Here is a 17,582-nt window from a genome sequence, read left to right as displayed (position 1 = left end):
AAACAAGTGCATTAAAGTGATGATGACATACTGGAATATATTATGTAAATCTAAAGGGATGCCATGCCACCCTAATGAATCATACATGTGCTCATTATGCCTGATGTTGCAGCATTTTGTCCATGAATTATATCATGTGTTCATACCACTCCTCTGATATTCAGCAGCTAACACCCTAACGCGTCCTGCCTCAGGCGCAATGGAAACATAGGCTCTGTTGAAGTTGCTGAGGAGACACAGTTGTGTTACATCATCACTTTTATAGCCAAGCTTCAGTTGCAGTTCTGCCCATCACCCACACAGCAGGTGTGCATGCTGAGTCAGAAAGAGAGAGGTGACAGACTGTATTTAACATGCCCTTCAGCGAGAACTAGGCCAACAAAACAATGAGCAAATGTGATTTTGTGCTCGTCCAGGAGCGTGTGTGCGAGGCAGGGTATGTGGCAGTTAAATAGATTATGCACAAAGGGGAGAGAGGACGAAGTAAAAAGATGAAGTAGGTAGATGGTGAAAAGTGTGCAAGATAAAAATGTATGCAGGATAAAATTGTAGGAGTGAAGGGATTTAAACTGGAACATTATTAGGATGTAAAGGAATGAGGAGGTGGTGATAAAATTATACACACACGCACATACACACACACACACACACACACACACACACACACACAACTATACATGGAGAGAGAATGCTTTAGAGCTGATGGAAAAACAAAGAATATTGAGAAATTTGGGAAACATCTTAGACCTTGGTCTATGTTTGAGTTTGATTGATTCTATTTAAAAAGAATTCCAATTAGTTTTAAAAGTTAATAAACAACTAAACTCTATGTGTATCTCTGTGTGTGTGTGTGTGTGTGTGTGTGTGTGTTTTTTTTTTTGTTTTTTTTTTAGGTGCTGGGTTGGATCCGAAATGGCGAGTCCATGCTGAATGCCGGTCTGATCACAGCCAGTTCATTACAAGAAGCCGAACAGCTACAGAAGGAACATGAACAATTTCAACATGCGATAGAGGTAAGTCTCCTCTTCCTGCTCTCTTTTCAGCCTTCATGGAGATTTTAGAAGCAACATGTTGATGTCCATGTGCTTTGTACTTGCAGTTGAAGCTTTCTTATCCCTCATCCTAAAATCTTCTTATTCCCTTTTATCATTTTTGTCTTGGTACATGTCTGCCTCCTAAATTCTGCATCTTCCTCATCTTTTACCACCCTTCATCCTTCAACCTTTTCCTTTCTAAAACTCATCTCAGGTTTATATGTGTCTCCACCACCTCCCCCTCTCATCACAAGTCACACATGAAATGGAATGATCAATAACAAATATCTCTACCTCGCTCTTTCTTCTCCCTCTGCTTACCTTTCGTCTTTTTACGACTGATTATGCAGGGTGCATTTCCTTTGAACTCTGTCGAGTCTGGCTCATTTTAATGCAGGCCTGTGCCTGACCTACTTCTACAGAGCTCACACACATACCAAGATGCACGCTCAGAAGAAAGCTGTGTATATGATTATTGCTTATGTGAGACTTGAATTTTAACCCGCATGCCACAATTGTAGTCCCTGAAATGCACAATGGGTCTCGCGTGGTGAGAAAAGAGCAAGTGATATGGGAATGTCTTCCTTGATATTACCCAGCAGGTGCTGCAGACATTACCAAAGGTGGCAGGAAGCCCTTCATCCTTTCTTTATCGCATTCTGTTTTCTTTCCCTTTCATGCTCTGAGTCCAGCAAGGAGCAAAAGCCTTATTCTCAGGCATACTGCTATGCCACAAAAATCACCAGATACTGTCCTTTTCACCTCCCTATCTCATTTTCTCTCCAAAATGCTCACCCCAGGACACTCTTTATGACACAGCTACTACTTTTATTTATTTAGCCTTTCCTCTGTTTCTCCCCACTTCTCCACTCTCTAACAAACTGCCCTGGAGGGTCCAACAGGAAGCTGGGGTTGTATTTTCAAAACAATCATTGTGATGTAGAGATTGGTATGACACTTGTATCACCCTTATCCTCCATGCAGAAAACCCATCAGAGTGCACTGCAGGTACAGCAGAAGGCTGAGGCTTTACTCCAGGCAAACCACTACGACATGGATATGATCAGAGACTGTGCAGAAAAGGTATTGCTCAGTTATAATGCATCTCTTGGGGGAAATCATCAATAATTATGTAGGTAGCTTGGTTGTTCTTTTGTTTAAGCTCCAGTTGGTAAACTGATTTGTTTTATTTGACTTAAAGGTGGCAGACCACTGGCAGCAACTGATGCTGAAGATGGAGGACCGACTTAAGCTGGTTAATGCTTCTGTGGCCTTTTATAAGACCTCTGAACAGGTACTTGTGTGTGTAAGGGAATGGGTGCCACCAATGCAACCGGGTGTGCAAAAATTAATTTAAAAAAGGACAACAGGAATTACATTCCCCTTTGTGAACATCAATAGACTTGGAAAGCCAAGGAATGATTAAAAAAATGTCCTTGGATGTGCAGTTTCACAGGTTTCATGAAAATCTAGATCAGGGAAAGGTTGTTGTTGCATTGTGCAGTAGTTTTATGTACTCTATTGTCTGTGTTTCAGGTGTGCAGTGTGTTAGAAAGCCTGGAGCAGGAGTATAAGAGAGAAGAAGACTGGTGTGGAGGTGTTGATAAACTAGGCCCCAACAGTGAGTCGGATCACGTCACCCCCATGATCAGCAAACATCTGGAGCAAAAAGAGGCCTTCCTCAAGGTGAGAAAGAAAATGTTTTTTCAATTTATATGTTAGGTTAGGACATGTCAGATCACTAGTTATTTGAGTGTCTCTAAGCCCATTGTCAGTATTTTATTTGATATATATACATATATATATATATATAAAATGTAAGTGACATCTGTTCCTCTTCTGCCACTTACAGGCCTGCACATTAGCCAGACGTAATGCTGATGTCTTCTTGAAGTACCTGCACAGGAACAGTGTCAACATGCCCGGCATGTTGTCCCACGTCAAAGCTCCAGAGACTCAGGTTAAGAGTAAGTAGAGCGGTCAATACTTATCCATTTCTTTCATGCATCTTATTGTAACAAAGATGTTTATTAAGTTGTTATTAGCTTGTTCAACTTTTTCTATCCTAATTTGTCCACAGAATTATAAAACAGGTGTTCAGTATATTTCCTGTGTAATGCTGATGCACAGTAATGCACACACACACTGAATGCATGTATTTTGGTGCTTGTGTTGTTTCATCAGATATCTTGAATGAGTTGCTGCAGAGAGAGAACAGAGTTCTCCACTTCTGGACCATGAGGAAACGGAGGCTGGACCAGTGCCAGCAATATGTTGTGTTTGAACGCAGCGCCAAACAGGTTTGTGCCTATGTGTGTGTGTGTGTGTGTGTGTGCGTGTGTATGTGTGTTCGTGTGTACGTGTGTACTGAACTGAATGGTAGTGTGTGCACTTGCAAAAAGCATAATTCGGATAGAAGGCAAAGCAGATTGGTACACTGTGTGTCATTCAATTCAGACAGTAAGGAGAATAATCCTCCTCCCTGTGAGATGATTGACTCCTGTTTGAATTGGATCTAAGTCAGCAAGTTGACTTGTTAGCATACAGCTGCAACTTCCATCTTGATTCTTTTCTCTTTTGAAGTCGAGCAGTCTGTTTTTTTTTTTTTGTTTTTTTTTGAGTAATGATACATTTCAAATTTAGTGGAAATGATGTAAGCTGGCAGACATTTGCAACAATGACAGTCTGAAAGACGGCTATCATTATGTGGCCCAGTAAATTTAAACACTACATTTGCTACGGAGCATTGCCAAACATAAGTCTCCAACCATTCATTTTTTTTTACTCTTAAGGAAGTACAGAATGTTTCAACCACTGGCATTTTTATTGTAAAGTTTTTGTTTGTTTTAGAAGAATAAGAGATCTATGGTAGGACAATAGGTCAAGTCACAAAAACACTCAATCTGTCTCAGTCAACAAGTCTCCAATCAGACATAGTTGAAGGATAAAGTACCAATGAGATGGACAGAGTTTGGATATTACTGTCACTGTCACTAGCAGCCAATACATTGTCAGACTCCACAGACTGACATCTGGAGTGTTTTATTTAAACATGAATTTGACTGCAGGAAAGTCTTCATTTTCAAGAAGCCAGAGCAAGTTAAAATCTGTGACACTTAAGCTCTTAAGTAAATCCTTATGGACCAGCTCTAAGGCTGTTTAAATACAGACACTTTGCTCCCTCTTGTGGTGTTTGGACAGCACAGCGGAGGCACACAGCAGTGCGATTAGCCAATAAAATCTGATGACATCATAGATGTTTCTAGGACATGGCTATTCTGGGGCGATCCAGGTTTTATCCCCAGGGCACAAATGCTTTCTGGTCTCACAGTTTGACTGGACCAGTTCTGCCACTGCTGGTCACTGCCTGCAGGCCCAGTTATAAAGTACACAGACATGAATGAGAATAGAAACTAAGTAGGACCCTTGGAAACTGAATGCTTAAAATATATGAATCAGTTACATATTTTAATTAGGTGGTAACAGACTGAAGATCTAATTTTTGTGTCATTTTGTTGTAAAAATATGGACTTCACCTTTCCTAATCTTGAATAAATGTGATAGGGGCACAGTATGAAGGTGTTCTGAAAGATAAATTGTGCAGTGGAAAATACCATACATACGAAACACTGACAGATTAAAATTTAAATGAATTCCCTGCTAGACAGAAGACAATGAAGTTCATGATAGTAAGTATACAAAATCCTGATTGGCTGTAATTTTATTGTAGTTATAAAACCCGCAAGTGTATCAGCTTGTACCAGGTCATCAAATTTGGGTAGTTAATATAGACTATGTTAAATTGTTTACCTAAAATCCCTGCAGTGTGAACGTGCTCACTTGTGATTGGTTGTTTCCTCAGGCCCTGGAGTGGATCCATGACACTGGGGAGTTTTACCTGTCCACACACACATCCACTGGCTCCAGCATTCACCACACACAGGAGCTGCTGAAAGAGCACGAAGACTTCCAGATCACAGCAAAGGTATGTATGTGTATTTGACTATCAATTGCTGTTAGAAAGTAGGTGGAAAAGAAAGGCTGAATGTTTGTATTTGTGTGCCTGTTGCTGTGCTCATTGCATTGTGTTGCGCATTTGCACAGCGCGCTCCTCTGTGAGGCCCATTCCCAGGGCAGTGTATTGTCCCTTTTCCTCATTGCTGTGTCACTGTTATTGTGTGTGAGAACAAGCTATTGTGTCCATCAAGCAACACACTGATTCCTAACTCTCTCCCTCTCTCTTTCTCTTATGTACCTTTCCTCCACCGGTCCTGGCTCTCTGCGGGCCACCTCTCTTTTCTCTCTATCCCCTCCCTAAATGTCTCTCTATTGACAGCAAACCAAAGAGCGGGTAAAGCTGTTGATCCAGCTGGCGGATGGGTTTTGTGACAAGGGCCACGCCCATGCCCTGGAGATAAAGAAATGGGTGTCCTCAGTGGACAAGCGCTACAGGGACTTCTCTCTCCGCATGGACAAATACCGAACCTGCCTGGAAACAGCACTTGGCATTTCTTCGGACTCCAACAAGGCAGTGAGTGCACACCATTGATAAAAATCAAAAAAGAATACAGTTATCAGCTCTATTCTTCCTGATGTGTTTCGACAAATTCTATTCACATGATTTATTCTAAAACCTTGAGTTGATGCTAAGTAATGACATGCCGTAGAAAGATTCAAATGTTGATACCGTCGAGTTTAAATTACGTATATAATCTTGGCCTCTCGTCTTTTAGTGTGAGATTATAACTAAGTCATGTTTTATGTGATGAATTTAATCATACAAACTACCTTTGGCTGTAATGTTGTTGTAGTTTCAAAAGTAGGAGCTTGCAGCAGTTGGTCAAATATTGGAGTGATACAGGGTGAATATCACTCATGTCCCTATTTAAACTCCATCTCCCAACAGTTCATTTTAATGAACTGGTGCTAAGGGAAAGCAAATATGTCACACAGTGGTGTGTTGACAAGTGAATGAACACTGTGGCTGCTGTGCGCAACATAAAAGCCACTGTCTCCTTTTCAGAGTAAAGAGCTGCAACTGGACATCATCCCAGCCAGTGCCCCGGGGTCGGAGGTCAAGTTAAGGGATGCTGCCCATGAACTCAATGAGGAGAAGAGGAAGTCAGCTCGAAGGAAAGAGTAAGTGTAACACACATTTTCCTTGCACATTCTCTCCTGATCGCCACCTGATGTTCAACATCAAAGGTTTCTGTCACAGGCTTCGATGAATAATTCAGGAATTTCCTGCAAATATATGAAAACATATCATTTTTTCAGTCCAATCAAAAAGGTTTTTATTTCAGATTGTTTGGGTTTGTGATAATGTGGAGTTTAATGTCAAATTACCCAGTTAACATTAGCACATCAGTGTGAAAACTGAAATCTTAAATTCAATCAAGTGTATAAACAAATGGAGATGAAATGCATGCGAGAGGACGCAGAGCAGTAATGTAACTTGTGCTGTACAGAGTATCTTTGGTGATAAATGGTTTATGGGGAGAATTCATACAGTACATGTGTTCACAAGTCATGGGTGAGTTATAATGGAGTTTCAATTCATCCACATACAGCAACAGTGCTGCTGCAAAAGTTACAAAAAATGAAGAAACTGTAAAGCAGAGTAAAATCTTTTAAGCATTAAGTATTTCTGTTTTATTTTGCACATACCAGTCTTCACCACAGGTCTTTTTTTTTGTATTTGGTCAGTTACAGCACCTGACCATTTTCATGAGTGTGTCCTCTCCCATCGTGCATGTCCTTTCAGATTTATAATGGCTGAGCTGATTCAGACAGAGAAAGCCTACGTCAGAGACCTACGGGAGTGTATGGATGTAAGTATATATTGTATTTTACACAATCAGGTGTTGTCTGGCTTGCAGTAAATCGACTGTTGTCAAATTTAGTCTTCTTCATCGTCCCCTCTGTGATTTTCAAGTGTTACTTTTTATCTGCTGTTCTGATATTGCATTAACATTTTCCTTTAGAATTGGTTACATTATACTTTTCCAATAGCGTACACCTTTTCTTCAGATGTTTCAGATTTCCAGATATTTGATTAATTCTGCTTTGGTGTGTGTGTGTGTGTGTGTGTGTGTGTGTATGTGTGTATGGCAGCGTTTGCTTGTGTGTGTGTGTGTGTGTGTGTGTGTGTGTGTGTGTGTGTGTTTGTTTGTGCAGACATACCTATGGGAGATGACCAGTGGCGTGGAGGAGATTCCTCCTGGTATTGTCAACAAGGAACACATCATCTTTGGGAACATGCAGGACCTCTACGAGTTTCATCACAAGTCAGTGGAGCAGATCAACATCTGCTGATTTAGTTTAAGATTAAACATTTTAAGCATAATTATCTTTTCAGAAGGATTGAATAAACAAAATTTGCTCCTCGGCTTCTGATTGGTCCTCCTGTAAATGTTTTGTTCTCTATACAGTATCTTCCTGAAGGAGTTAGAGAAGTATGAGCAGCTTCCAGAGGACGTCGGCCATTGTTTTGTGACTTGGGTAGGAGATATATTAATAATAACATTATTGTTAAAGGGTTATTTTAATTTGTTGTGTTCTCATCTGCTTGTTTTCTATATGACTCATTTCAATAACAAAACATACAGCTTGTTAGACTTGTAGAAAATTTTGCATATTAGACTCTTGGTAACTTGTGCGTAAATAACTGGTGTTAATTTTCCCGCTTAGGCTGATAAGTTCCAGATGTATGTGAACTACTGTAAGAACAAGCCCGACTCCACTCAGCTAATCCTGGAACATGCTGGACCCTACTTCGATGTAAGTAGTTACCAATACTGCTTGCTTTTTAATTTGCTGCGTCATTACAGTTATGATCAGTGACTTTTTCCCCTTTTTTTTACATTTTGTAATCTATCTCTGAAGATGTGTCCGTCACTACATGAGTGAAAATGATGAAGGTGCTTGCTTCTTTAAGACCTGTGTCTGTTTCCGCTTTGATTTACAGGAAATCCAGCAAAGACATCGCTTGGCTAACTCCATCTCATCTTACCTGATCAAGCCAGTCCAGAGAATCACTAAATACCAGCTCCTTCTCAAGGTACAGCAGGCCTTTAAATAAATGTCACAGGAAGAATGTCTGTCTTATAATTACTCACTTGAGTAAAATGCACACGTAGGAATTTAGTCGTTTAGCAAAAAAATGAATGTGTTCTTTACTTCTTTCTTTAACTGTGTGTATGTCTCCATTTGCATTCTTTTGTTGTAGGAGTTGTTGACATGCTGTGAGGAAGGTAAAGGTGAGATAAAGGATGGTCTTGAAGTCATGCTCAGTGTCCCCAAGAGAGCCAATGATGCCATGCACCTCTCTATGCTGGATGGTGGGTACACACACACACACACACGCACACACACGCACACACACACACACACACACCTCTACAATTCAGCTATTACGTTTTTTTTTTCTTTTTGATAGTCACCTGTACAAGTGCTTACTAAGTGTCATCTGAGTGTCTGATATTTCCTTTAATCTGAACTTTAACTCCGCTTGTGTGAATGTAATCAGGTCACTCACATTTGGCACAAAGTACTCAAGTGTGAGTCAGCAGGAACTTCATTCAACTTCCTGCCGCCAGCAGCCCACAAACATGTTAGTACATACTGTGCAGTACACACTTGCAGACACCCCTAAAAAGCTCCTTTCCTCCACTCCCTTCACCACTTCAGGGTTTGATGGGAACATTGACTCCCAGGGAGAGTTGATACTTCAGGAGTCGTTCCAGGTATGGGATCCCAAGACTCTGATCCGCAAGGGCCGCGACAGACACCTCTTCCTCTTCGAGATGTCCCTGGTCTTCAGCAAAGAAGTCAAAGACTCAAACGGGCGCAGCAAGTACCTGTATAAGAGCAAGCTCTTTGTAAGTAATGTGCTGTTTAATCCGACCATATTGTTTCAGCTTAGATTGTTTCAGAGAATTATCTCTCTGGTTTCTGGCTTTGAGAGAGTTCATAGCTCATGTTCATAAATGATGATTACATTTTCCCATGACAATGGAAATATCATATGGGATTTCTTTATTGAATCAGTGAACCCCTTTAAGACCTTGTCTGGTTTAGGATTGATCCATGCTTTTGGGACCTCTTTGACAAACATTGTTTTTATTTTGGTTTCACATTGTATTTGCATTTTATTTTGTGCTTATGTGTTTTGTAAATTTGCTGATATGTTATTCACACCCTTTAGACATCAGAGCTTGGAGTGACAGAGCATGTGGAGGGAGATCCTTGTAAGTTTGCCCTGTGGGTGGGCAGGACCCCGACATCCGACAACAAGATTGTCCTCAAGGTATCAACATGTTGGTCATTGTATTCATATTTTGCAGCTTTCTCTAATTTTAAATATTTTACAGCAGTATCTGACATAAATGAGGAACTATTTTTTTTCCTCATAAGGAGCTTCAGTTTCTCTTCCGGCTCTGTCTTAAGTTTCAGATAGACCCCCATATGATTCCCCTTTTGCAGGAGGAGTCAAGTTCTTCACACATAAGGAAGAAGAGTCACTCCATGTAGTCCACCCCCACTAAATCCTACATAGTCCCCTCTGTTCAGCCAAGAAAGTTCACTCCCTGTAGGGGGCTGGAGTGTTACTTTCTGCTATTCATCACACAGAGACATTAGCATAGCAGTTGATGGGTCATAATCAAACTCACAAGCAACTTCTCATGCAGTGAGTCACAAGCAATGTTTTATGCAGGGTGTGTGTTTGTGCGTTTGTGTGTGTATGTGTGTTTGAGAGAAAGACAAAAACTTGTGGATCTCAGTGAATGTGTTACGATGTGTGAATGTGTGCTGTACAGCTATCTGTCTTATTACATAACTTCTGATGACCATCTTAAATTGTGTCTTATGTAACACTGTACCACAGCAGCCTTGGTGCTGCTGGTTGCTAAGTGAAGGAGGAAGAGGAGCCACTGACAAGCGTAGTCATATGCTAAATACAGTTTTGCATTGGCCCTGTGACGTAAATAAACACATGTCTGACAATAATAATCTCTCTGTGGAACCCTAAGTGGAGTTTAGGAGACACAGTTGTCGTCATTTCACATTGTGTCTGAATACGGACATGTGACTCAAGTACAAGATTGCAGGGATCAAAGCACTCATGTGGGATCAGACTGAAGTATATAATTGCTAAATTAAACCCCATACTGTGGTATTAGTCAACAATTAGTTCATTCAGACCAAATGAACAGGGCAATGGCTTCTATTTTTCTCTGCTGTGTTATTGTTAATGTAATGTTGTGTCTGTTTATAAAAAAGCAAGGGTAAAAAAGATCCTGGCTACGCTGCAGACATAACAGCTGTATATACTGGAACCTGTAAATCTAACCTTCGTCTTACCCGATCATGTGTTGTGTCCCAGGCTTCAAGTATTGAGAACAAGCAGGACTGGATCAAACACATTCGGGAGGTCATTCAGGAGCGAACTGTCCACCTGCGTGGAGCTCTGAAGGAGCCCATCCACATCCCTAAAGCCACCACAGCTAAACATAAAGGCAGACGGTAAGTTAACAGTAACTCTGAACTCAAAGGGACAGTTTAACCTAAAATCCAAATACTTTTTTTTCCCTCTAACCTGTAGTGATATTTCAGCCTTGTGATACCATCTTGATCACATGAACGCAACATTCTGTTTCTCTCCCTCTGTCAGTCTGGACTTTCTCCCAACAAATTATTTCAGTGGGTGGGAATTACTCGCCTTGACAGACAAACTCCTTCAGCCAATCATGTTGTTAGCATTAACATCTGCTCCTTTACTACACAAATACGTTGTCAGTTAGGAAGTAACCCTCTAATAATTACAGTTTATTTATATTTACCCTTTGTATGTAACATGTACCTTGTTGACAAAAATCCCAATGAGGTTTCTAAGATATTTTAGCATTTCTCATTCAGCGGGCAGCTTCTTCTGGATTGCTGAATACCAGCTGGTTGGGATTCTCAGCTTTGCAGCCTTTCCTATCTGCTCCTCCATTAGCCAATCAGTGGCGAAACAATAAACATTGCATTTGTACCTGGGAACAACATCACCAACAGAGCCAGTTAGTATATCAAGCTTTTGTCAAATCCTGTCAGAAAAATGACGAAGAAGTATTTTCTGCTGAGAAACTCTGTGTGTGCATCCTCTTGTCCTTGTTTGATTGTTGTTATTGACTCTATTACTGAATTAACTTTACTTATTGCTGTAGTTAGTACTTGTTGCTGCGGAAACAGCCATTACAATTTTAAAAGCAGCTGCATGCTACCTCATCAACTATAAAGCAGTTCCCGATTGGCTGCCTACGTATTCAGCTACAGAGGGTATCCCTGATTGGTCCAGCAAGACTGATGGATTGTAATCGTTTGGGTTGGGAAAAAGTGCAAACTGACAGAGGAAGAGAAACAGAATGTTGAGCTCACGTGATCAGGATGGTCCCACCATTTATCAGTCTAGATTGTTTTGGTGTGAGTTGCTGAGTGTTGGAGATATCAACTGTAGGGATGTCTGCCTTCTCTCCTGTATAATAGAACCAGATGGCATTCGGCTTGTGGTGCTCAGAGCGCCAAAAAAGGATTGTTGAAAAATCAAAAGCAATGTCTTTTTCTATATATCATGACCCTGTTACTCAAGATAATCTGTAGACCTTGTTGTGAGCAGTTTCATGGAGGAACTATATTCTTTCTGCCGAACTATACCCACCAAATATCCGCACACAAAGGAAGCATGCATCTACTGATAACAAACTGAGCTAGCTAACATAACAGTGTGTTACAAACATAAGATGTTTACATGCCACGTTGTCATGAGCAGGAGCCTCTCGTCCATGAGTTGATGCAGGCTTTCTTTCAGCTGTGATTTGATTGGTAGGTATAATTCAGTAGAAAGAAAATAGTCTGACATGAAACTGCTCAAAACAAGGTCTGTGGATTATCTCAAGTAACCATGTAGTAATAAAACAAAGACAGTAATGATAATATTTGCCCTCAGGGACGGAGAGGAACTGGACAGCCAGGGAGATGCCAGCAGCCAACCAGATACCATCTCCATTGCCTCACGTACATCCCAGAACACACTGGACAGTGATAAGGTTGGACTACACACACACACACACACACACACACACACACACACACACACACACAGGCATTCTTCATCCCCAATATTGTTCCAATTGATTCCATCTTCTGTCTGAAGCTGCAGGCTGGTTTGGTGCAGGCAGCTCTCCCCAAGTTGTTTCCTGTGAAAGTATTTGTTTGATTGATTGTGTAAGGAGGAAGAAACAGTCCATTTGACAGAGCATCAAAGCTGTGTGTGTGTGTGTGTGTGTGTGTGTCAGAGAGAGAGAATCTTTGCTGTGAACAGTGACAGTCGGCCGTGGTTATATCTGGTAATAGCACCACAGAAGGCCTGTCCTCCTACGCTCAGTATGAGCAACTGTAAAGCTAAGACACACACACCCCAGCACACATAGATAAAAAAATATTTCAGTACTTTTATGTCATACCAATTATAAATTGTAGCGGTGGACTCTTACACAAGGTCATTATTTTCACACTTGAATTGGACGTTCCCCAACTCTGCCTCATACATTTCTGCTGTAATCAGGAAAATAAGAAAATCAGCTTAACGTATTCACTGCCACTGTTAGCACAAAGCTCAGCTCTGTGGTCACTTTATGCAGCATAAGACCAAATTGTAAAGGTGAGGAGGTGAACAGAGTCGGCTTTAATGTGTATGTAAATCTGCCCATGTCAAAACAGTCACTAGTGTGTGTGATTAATTAGTATTAATTAAACATTCAAAACACACAGTAACAGGTGCAAATGTAAATTTTGTGTCTAGATCTCACTTTTTGAATGCTTCTCTCTGTGGGGACTCTCTGTGAGACCTCTCATTCAGTGGGCAGGGACAGTGGAGTGTTTGTGTTAGTGTGTGTGCCCCCTTGTTCCTGTGTGTGTCTTTGCTTTAGTGACTGACTTGTGTGTCAGCAGCTTCAGCCTCCCTCCCACGCTCTCTTCACAGAGGATGCTCGTCTGTATGCCAGACAGGCGAGCAGAGTTTTAAGTCCTCACGGTTATCGATCTCACACTTTGCTTAAAAACACAGAAATATTCGGGGTATGTTCTGTGTTTTTCTTCTAATTTTCTGCAGCGTTTTCTATTGATCAATGGACATTAGTGAGCTAAACTGTGGCAGGACTTGTTTAAAGACAAAGATGGATTAAGCGCTCCGCTGTGGGGAGGAGACACACAACAGGGAATCATTTAAGCTTCAATAGTCTGATTGTGAGAACTCACAGAGGAGTGCTGCTGACCGTTACGGTGGACTGCAGCAACTTTTCTTCTGGCCTTGGGATGTTATAATGGATCAGGATTGTAATTATCTGGTTCTGTTTTCCCAAGTGAACTATTCTACAAAAAGTTAAATCAATTTTACTATTCTTTCAGGCAGCTTATGCTTATCCAGTGATCAACTTCTCATTGTGATTTAGGACATTTTCAGTGAAGTGCTGTAGAAATCAGACTGCTGTAGAGATTTTTTTTTTTAGCTCTTTGGGACTTCTCTCTCGCAATGAGGGAGTGGAAAACAATGGAGAGACTGGAGGACAGGATCTCACATCCCGTTTCTCAACTCCTCAGCTCTCTGGCTTTACCACACTACCAAAGGGTATGTTGCAAATTACATGCTTTGCAGTATTTGAAAGAAGAAAAAAAAAACACATTGAAAATCTTTGGAACGATTAAAGCAATTTCAATCATAAAGGACATAAGAAACTTGCAACACTATACGCATTATAACACTAGAATTAAGAAATTCATGTACATGTTCATGTGTATTTAAGCAGCAATAAACTGCTTGGTTTGCAGGTATTATCAGCTGTAGGACTGATAGTATAACTTGTGTATAAGTCTGTTCTCATCTGCTATCAAGTCATTAATGCTCACAGGATGATTGTGATTGTTTAAAGTTTTATACCTCAAAATGTTAATTTCTTGAAAATGTACCATGGTAAACATTAGCGGAAAAATATTGAAGAGTTAAGAACGTAAAAACATGAAGCTGAATTAGGTCTGTTGCTATGCAGAGCCAAGAGGACAAGCTATACATTATTGGACATTTGCATTTTTTTTTGTTTGATAAAGCCGATGAACTGTAACCATGTCTGAAACAGTCTGAAATTGTATATCCTTTAGTATTTCATATTTGTAGATAACAAAATGTGTGCAACCCTTGGTGTATTGTTACTGTTTATTTTTCACCTGTGAGCACAGAGATCGAACCCTCGATAGCAACAAGCGGCTGCATTTTCAGACAGAAATACCTTTGAAAAAAGCCAGTGACTAATTCCACAGTGTTCCATGCGTATATAATATTGCATTTCTTTTCATAGACACTTAGATGATCAAAGTCAGCTCGTCATAGTGACGTTTTGTTCAGTTGTGCTAGAATGAGTCACCAGTCATCAGTGCATGTATACTTCACTTTACAGTGCTGCTGGTGCACCTGTGCTGGTACCGTGGGGGAATACTTGCTTTTTTGTTCAGACAGCGTATTCATCCATTAACTGATGTCAAAAGTAATTTTACTGAATGTCTGATGGGAGAACATGAGAGTTATTAACAGTAACTTTAAACCTCAGTTTATCCTTACAAACTGGGGGTGTAAACCACAAGTTTCATCTTGACACGATATTGTATTGGTTTTTTAAGACAACAATACAATATTTGCTGATATCACAAAGTCTGCCATGATTTTATTTTTTTAATTTGATTCGGCTGCCTGCGATTGATACGAGAAGAAATCAGTAAATATCCATGTTGTCTTTTTCTTGGCTGCTTCACGTGATTTCCCTGGTATGCAGCCACTAGCACTATTTGAATGTTAAGAAAGGAGGTACGCCTGGAAATAATTTTGGAACAGACGTGCCATGGGAATTTCTAAATAGATGCACATCTTGAAGATGATGATATGTATCAGTGTTTTCACTTTGCATTGATAATATTGGCTGTTGATCACTGAATCAACATTGATTCAAATGAGGTTTTGTTGCACACCGACTACACAAATGGTTACTGTATGTAATTTCACACTATTTTGTTATGCAACTTGTTGGATATAATTTATCCTCAAAGATAGCCACGTGCAAACTGTAGAGCAACAGTAGAGTTAAAATGAACAAATACCAACATCTGTTGTGAATAGCTTTTCACTGGCGTTTGTCTTCCATTTCAGCTGTCCGGTGGCTGTGAGTTGACAGTGGTGATCCATGACTTTGTGGCCAGTAATGGTGGCAGCAGTGGGGAGTTGACGGTGCGACGAGGCCAGACTGTGGAGGTTCTGGAGCGGCTCCACGACAAGCCGGACTGGTGCCTGGTGCGGACCACAGACCGCTCTCCAGCTCAGGAGGGCATCGTACCCTGCTCCATGCTCTGTATTGCTCACTCCAGATCCTCCATGGAGATGGAAGGGCTCTTCAACCACAAAGGTAAGATATAAATGTTTTCATACCCGCACTGGCAGATAGAGTGGAAGTTATTTTGTCATATTGAGGAACATCTGAACACATCAGAACATGAGGAAAAGCTAACTGGATGTATATGATGGCTGGAAACAGCTGAAGTAGCCTGCAGAATCTTCTTATCTTACCCAACAGCTGCTTGTCACATCCATGCACATATGCAAATTTGAAACATTAGGGAAAGCTAATAAGATGCATTTTTTGTTTGCAAACACATCATAGTTGACCTTCAAAACCTTCGATTCTCACCAAACAGCTGCTTGGGAAAGCACGTACATGTATTTCTAGGTGTTGCTATGCAACAGTGGAAAGCCCGCTTGAAGCACAGCTCTCTTTTAATTATCTTAAAATAAATTTAACCTTTGAATTCCCAGCACTGTTAACATCCGCAAATCTTATTTCTGTCAGAAACCTTTTATTGTCCTAAACACGCATCAGCATCCATTGTAACAAACAGTAAACATGAAAGAGCCTTGTGAGGGTTCAACCCTGAAAGAGATGATGTCAGAGTCTGCATCTGTTGTCATGCCCACAGGGTCTTATTAAGACAAGTTGAGAAGGTAGTCCCCAGGGTTTTTTCCACAGTCTGTGTGTGTGTGTGTGTCAACATCGCACCAGCTCTGGTTACAGTAACAGAAATATTGCTGAATCATCTGGTCAGACATTTAACTTTGTCATTATTACCAATACAACAGATGACTATTCGCTTTCTTTGCATGTACTCACTCACACATTATACATTTACTTGAAATAAATATTTGGCAATCCAACTATTGAAAAGAATAGGATACAAAAATAAATTACATGCAAGATTGATTTTACAATAAGCCTCAGTTTTGAATATTGATAACGGGTTTTAGCTTGTTAGTTAAATATTTTTTTCTTAATAACAGTAATGCATTCCAGTGCAGGTTTATTCATGATAATTGTGTTTTGTTGACTCCAGCCTATTTAATACCCATTCTTCAAAGTCAACCTGGTGCTAAAATCAAATCTACTGCAAACTCTGTGAGCATGTGTTTGCTTTGAGTTGTCTACCAAAGTCCTGGTCGCTGGAGCAGGTGGCCACCAGGTATTGTAGTGGTGATGGCTTCTATATCTAGTTGGTGTGGATCATATCAGACTCCAGTGCTCTCCAGTTCCACATTCTTGTGCACTGTTGTTGGGTCTACCTTTGTGAAGGTTCCTTCATTGGTTGAACTGGTCTGTTTTCCGCTCTGGTATGATGCACAAACATCTGCTGTCTTGCTATCGGACATCTTGCTGAGCCTGCGCACTCTGATTGCAACCTTTCCATGATATTTATGTCATGTCTGCACCTGCACCATGTAAGACACTGATGTTGTTCTCATCTCAAATTCTAGATAGATAAATATATATTGTGCATACTATACTTTACTACAAATGCATGCTGTATATTTATATATTTTCTTTTGTCCAGAAATACTTTAAATCATAACCTGAGCAGTGCTAAACAAATAATAAATATAGCTAACAGAAGGAAGTAAGAGGAAAGGACTCAGTGTACAGATCTTCCCTGCATTTGACCCTGGGTTTGTTGAAATTATGAGCTGCTGCCGTGTCTTGACAGACGTTTCTGCTTCTGTCTTTCCTCTTTAATCTGAAAGAGTGGGTGAGAACTGCACTGCTTGTTTCTATGGTAATATAGCATACAAATATTTTGCTGGCAGCCTCTTTGTAGTCAGAAAGGTTTGTATTTAAAATTATAGGATGCTTGGATTGTACATTCAGGGATGCACAATTTGAGAATTAGCTGAATGATTTACTATTACAGCACAGGAAGGAGAGCAGAATTTCCCAATTATTTTCAACTGCACCTTCAGTGTTTCTCATCTCCGTTTTGCTTACAGAGGCTCGTGTTTTTATCTGGCTTTCCTTGCTCCCTTGGTTGCGCCTAACCAGCCCTCACTGTTTGTATCTGTGTGTTTGTGTGGCCAGTAGGAGTGATGAAAAGGAGCCTCTCACTGCAGGGGTTGCTGTGGTTAAAAAAAGGCTGTTGCTGAGG

General features: G+C 40.5%; 1 protein-coding gene across 3 annotated transcripts in view; it reads left to right on the top strand.

The window, feature by feature from the left end:
* The window catches only part of triob (trio Rho guanine nucleotide exchange factor b), a 117,832-nt gene that overhangs the window by 77,801 nt on the left and 22,449 nt on the right, over positions 1-17,582 (top strand). For all 3 annotated transcript variants that reach the window (XM_042490614.1, XM_042490615.1, XM_042490616.1), the window contains 20 exons: positions 894-1,013; positions 2,019-2,117; positions 2,236-2,328; positions 2,571-2,720; positions 2,887-3,001; positions 3,219-3,334; positions 4,897-5,019; positions 5,371-5,565; positions 6,058-6,173; positions 6,799-6,865; positions 7,212-7,321; positions 7,466-7,535; positions 7,725-7,814; positions 8,002-8,094; positions 8,263-8,374; positions 8,724-8,914; positions 9,241-9,342; positions 10,420-10,559; positions 12,025-12,124; positions 15,271-15,523. In XM_042490614.1, the coding sequence (XP_042346548.1) occupies positions 894-1,013; positions 2,019-2,117; positions 2,236-2,328; positions 2,571-2,720; positions 2,887-3,001; positions 3,219-3,334; positions 4,897-5,019; positions 5,371-5,565; positions 6,058-6,173; positions 6,799-6,865; positions 7,212-7,321; positions 7,466-7,535; positions 7,725-7,814; positions 8,002-8,094; positions 8,263-8,374; positions 8,724-8,914; positions 9,241-9,342; positions 10,420-10,559; positions 12,025-12,124; positions 15,271-15,523 (2,455 nt within the window). The remainder of the gene's footprint in view (positions 1-893; positions 1,014-2,018; positions 2,118-2,235; positions 2,329-2,570; positions 2,721-2,886; positions 3,002-3,218; positions 3,335-4,896; positions 5,020-5,370; positions 5,566-6,057; positions 6,174-6,798; positions 6,866-7,211; positions 7,322-7,465; positions 7,536-7,724; positions 7,815-8,001; positions 8,095-8,262; positions 8,375-8,723; positions 8,915-9,240; positions 9,343-10,419; positions 10,560-12,024; positions 12,125-15,270; positions 15,524-17,582) is intronic.

Source organism: Plectropomus leopardus, chromosome 7 (genome assembly GCF_008729295.1).
Source record: "Plectropomus leopardus isolate mb chromosome 7, YSFRI_Pleo_2.0, whole genome shotgun sequence".
NCBI lineage: Eukaryota > Metazoa > Chordata > Actinopteri > Perciformes > Serranidae > Plectropomus > Plectropomus leopardus.
This window is presented reverse-complemented; position numbering and strand designations above follow the sequence as displayed.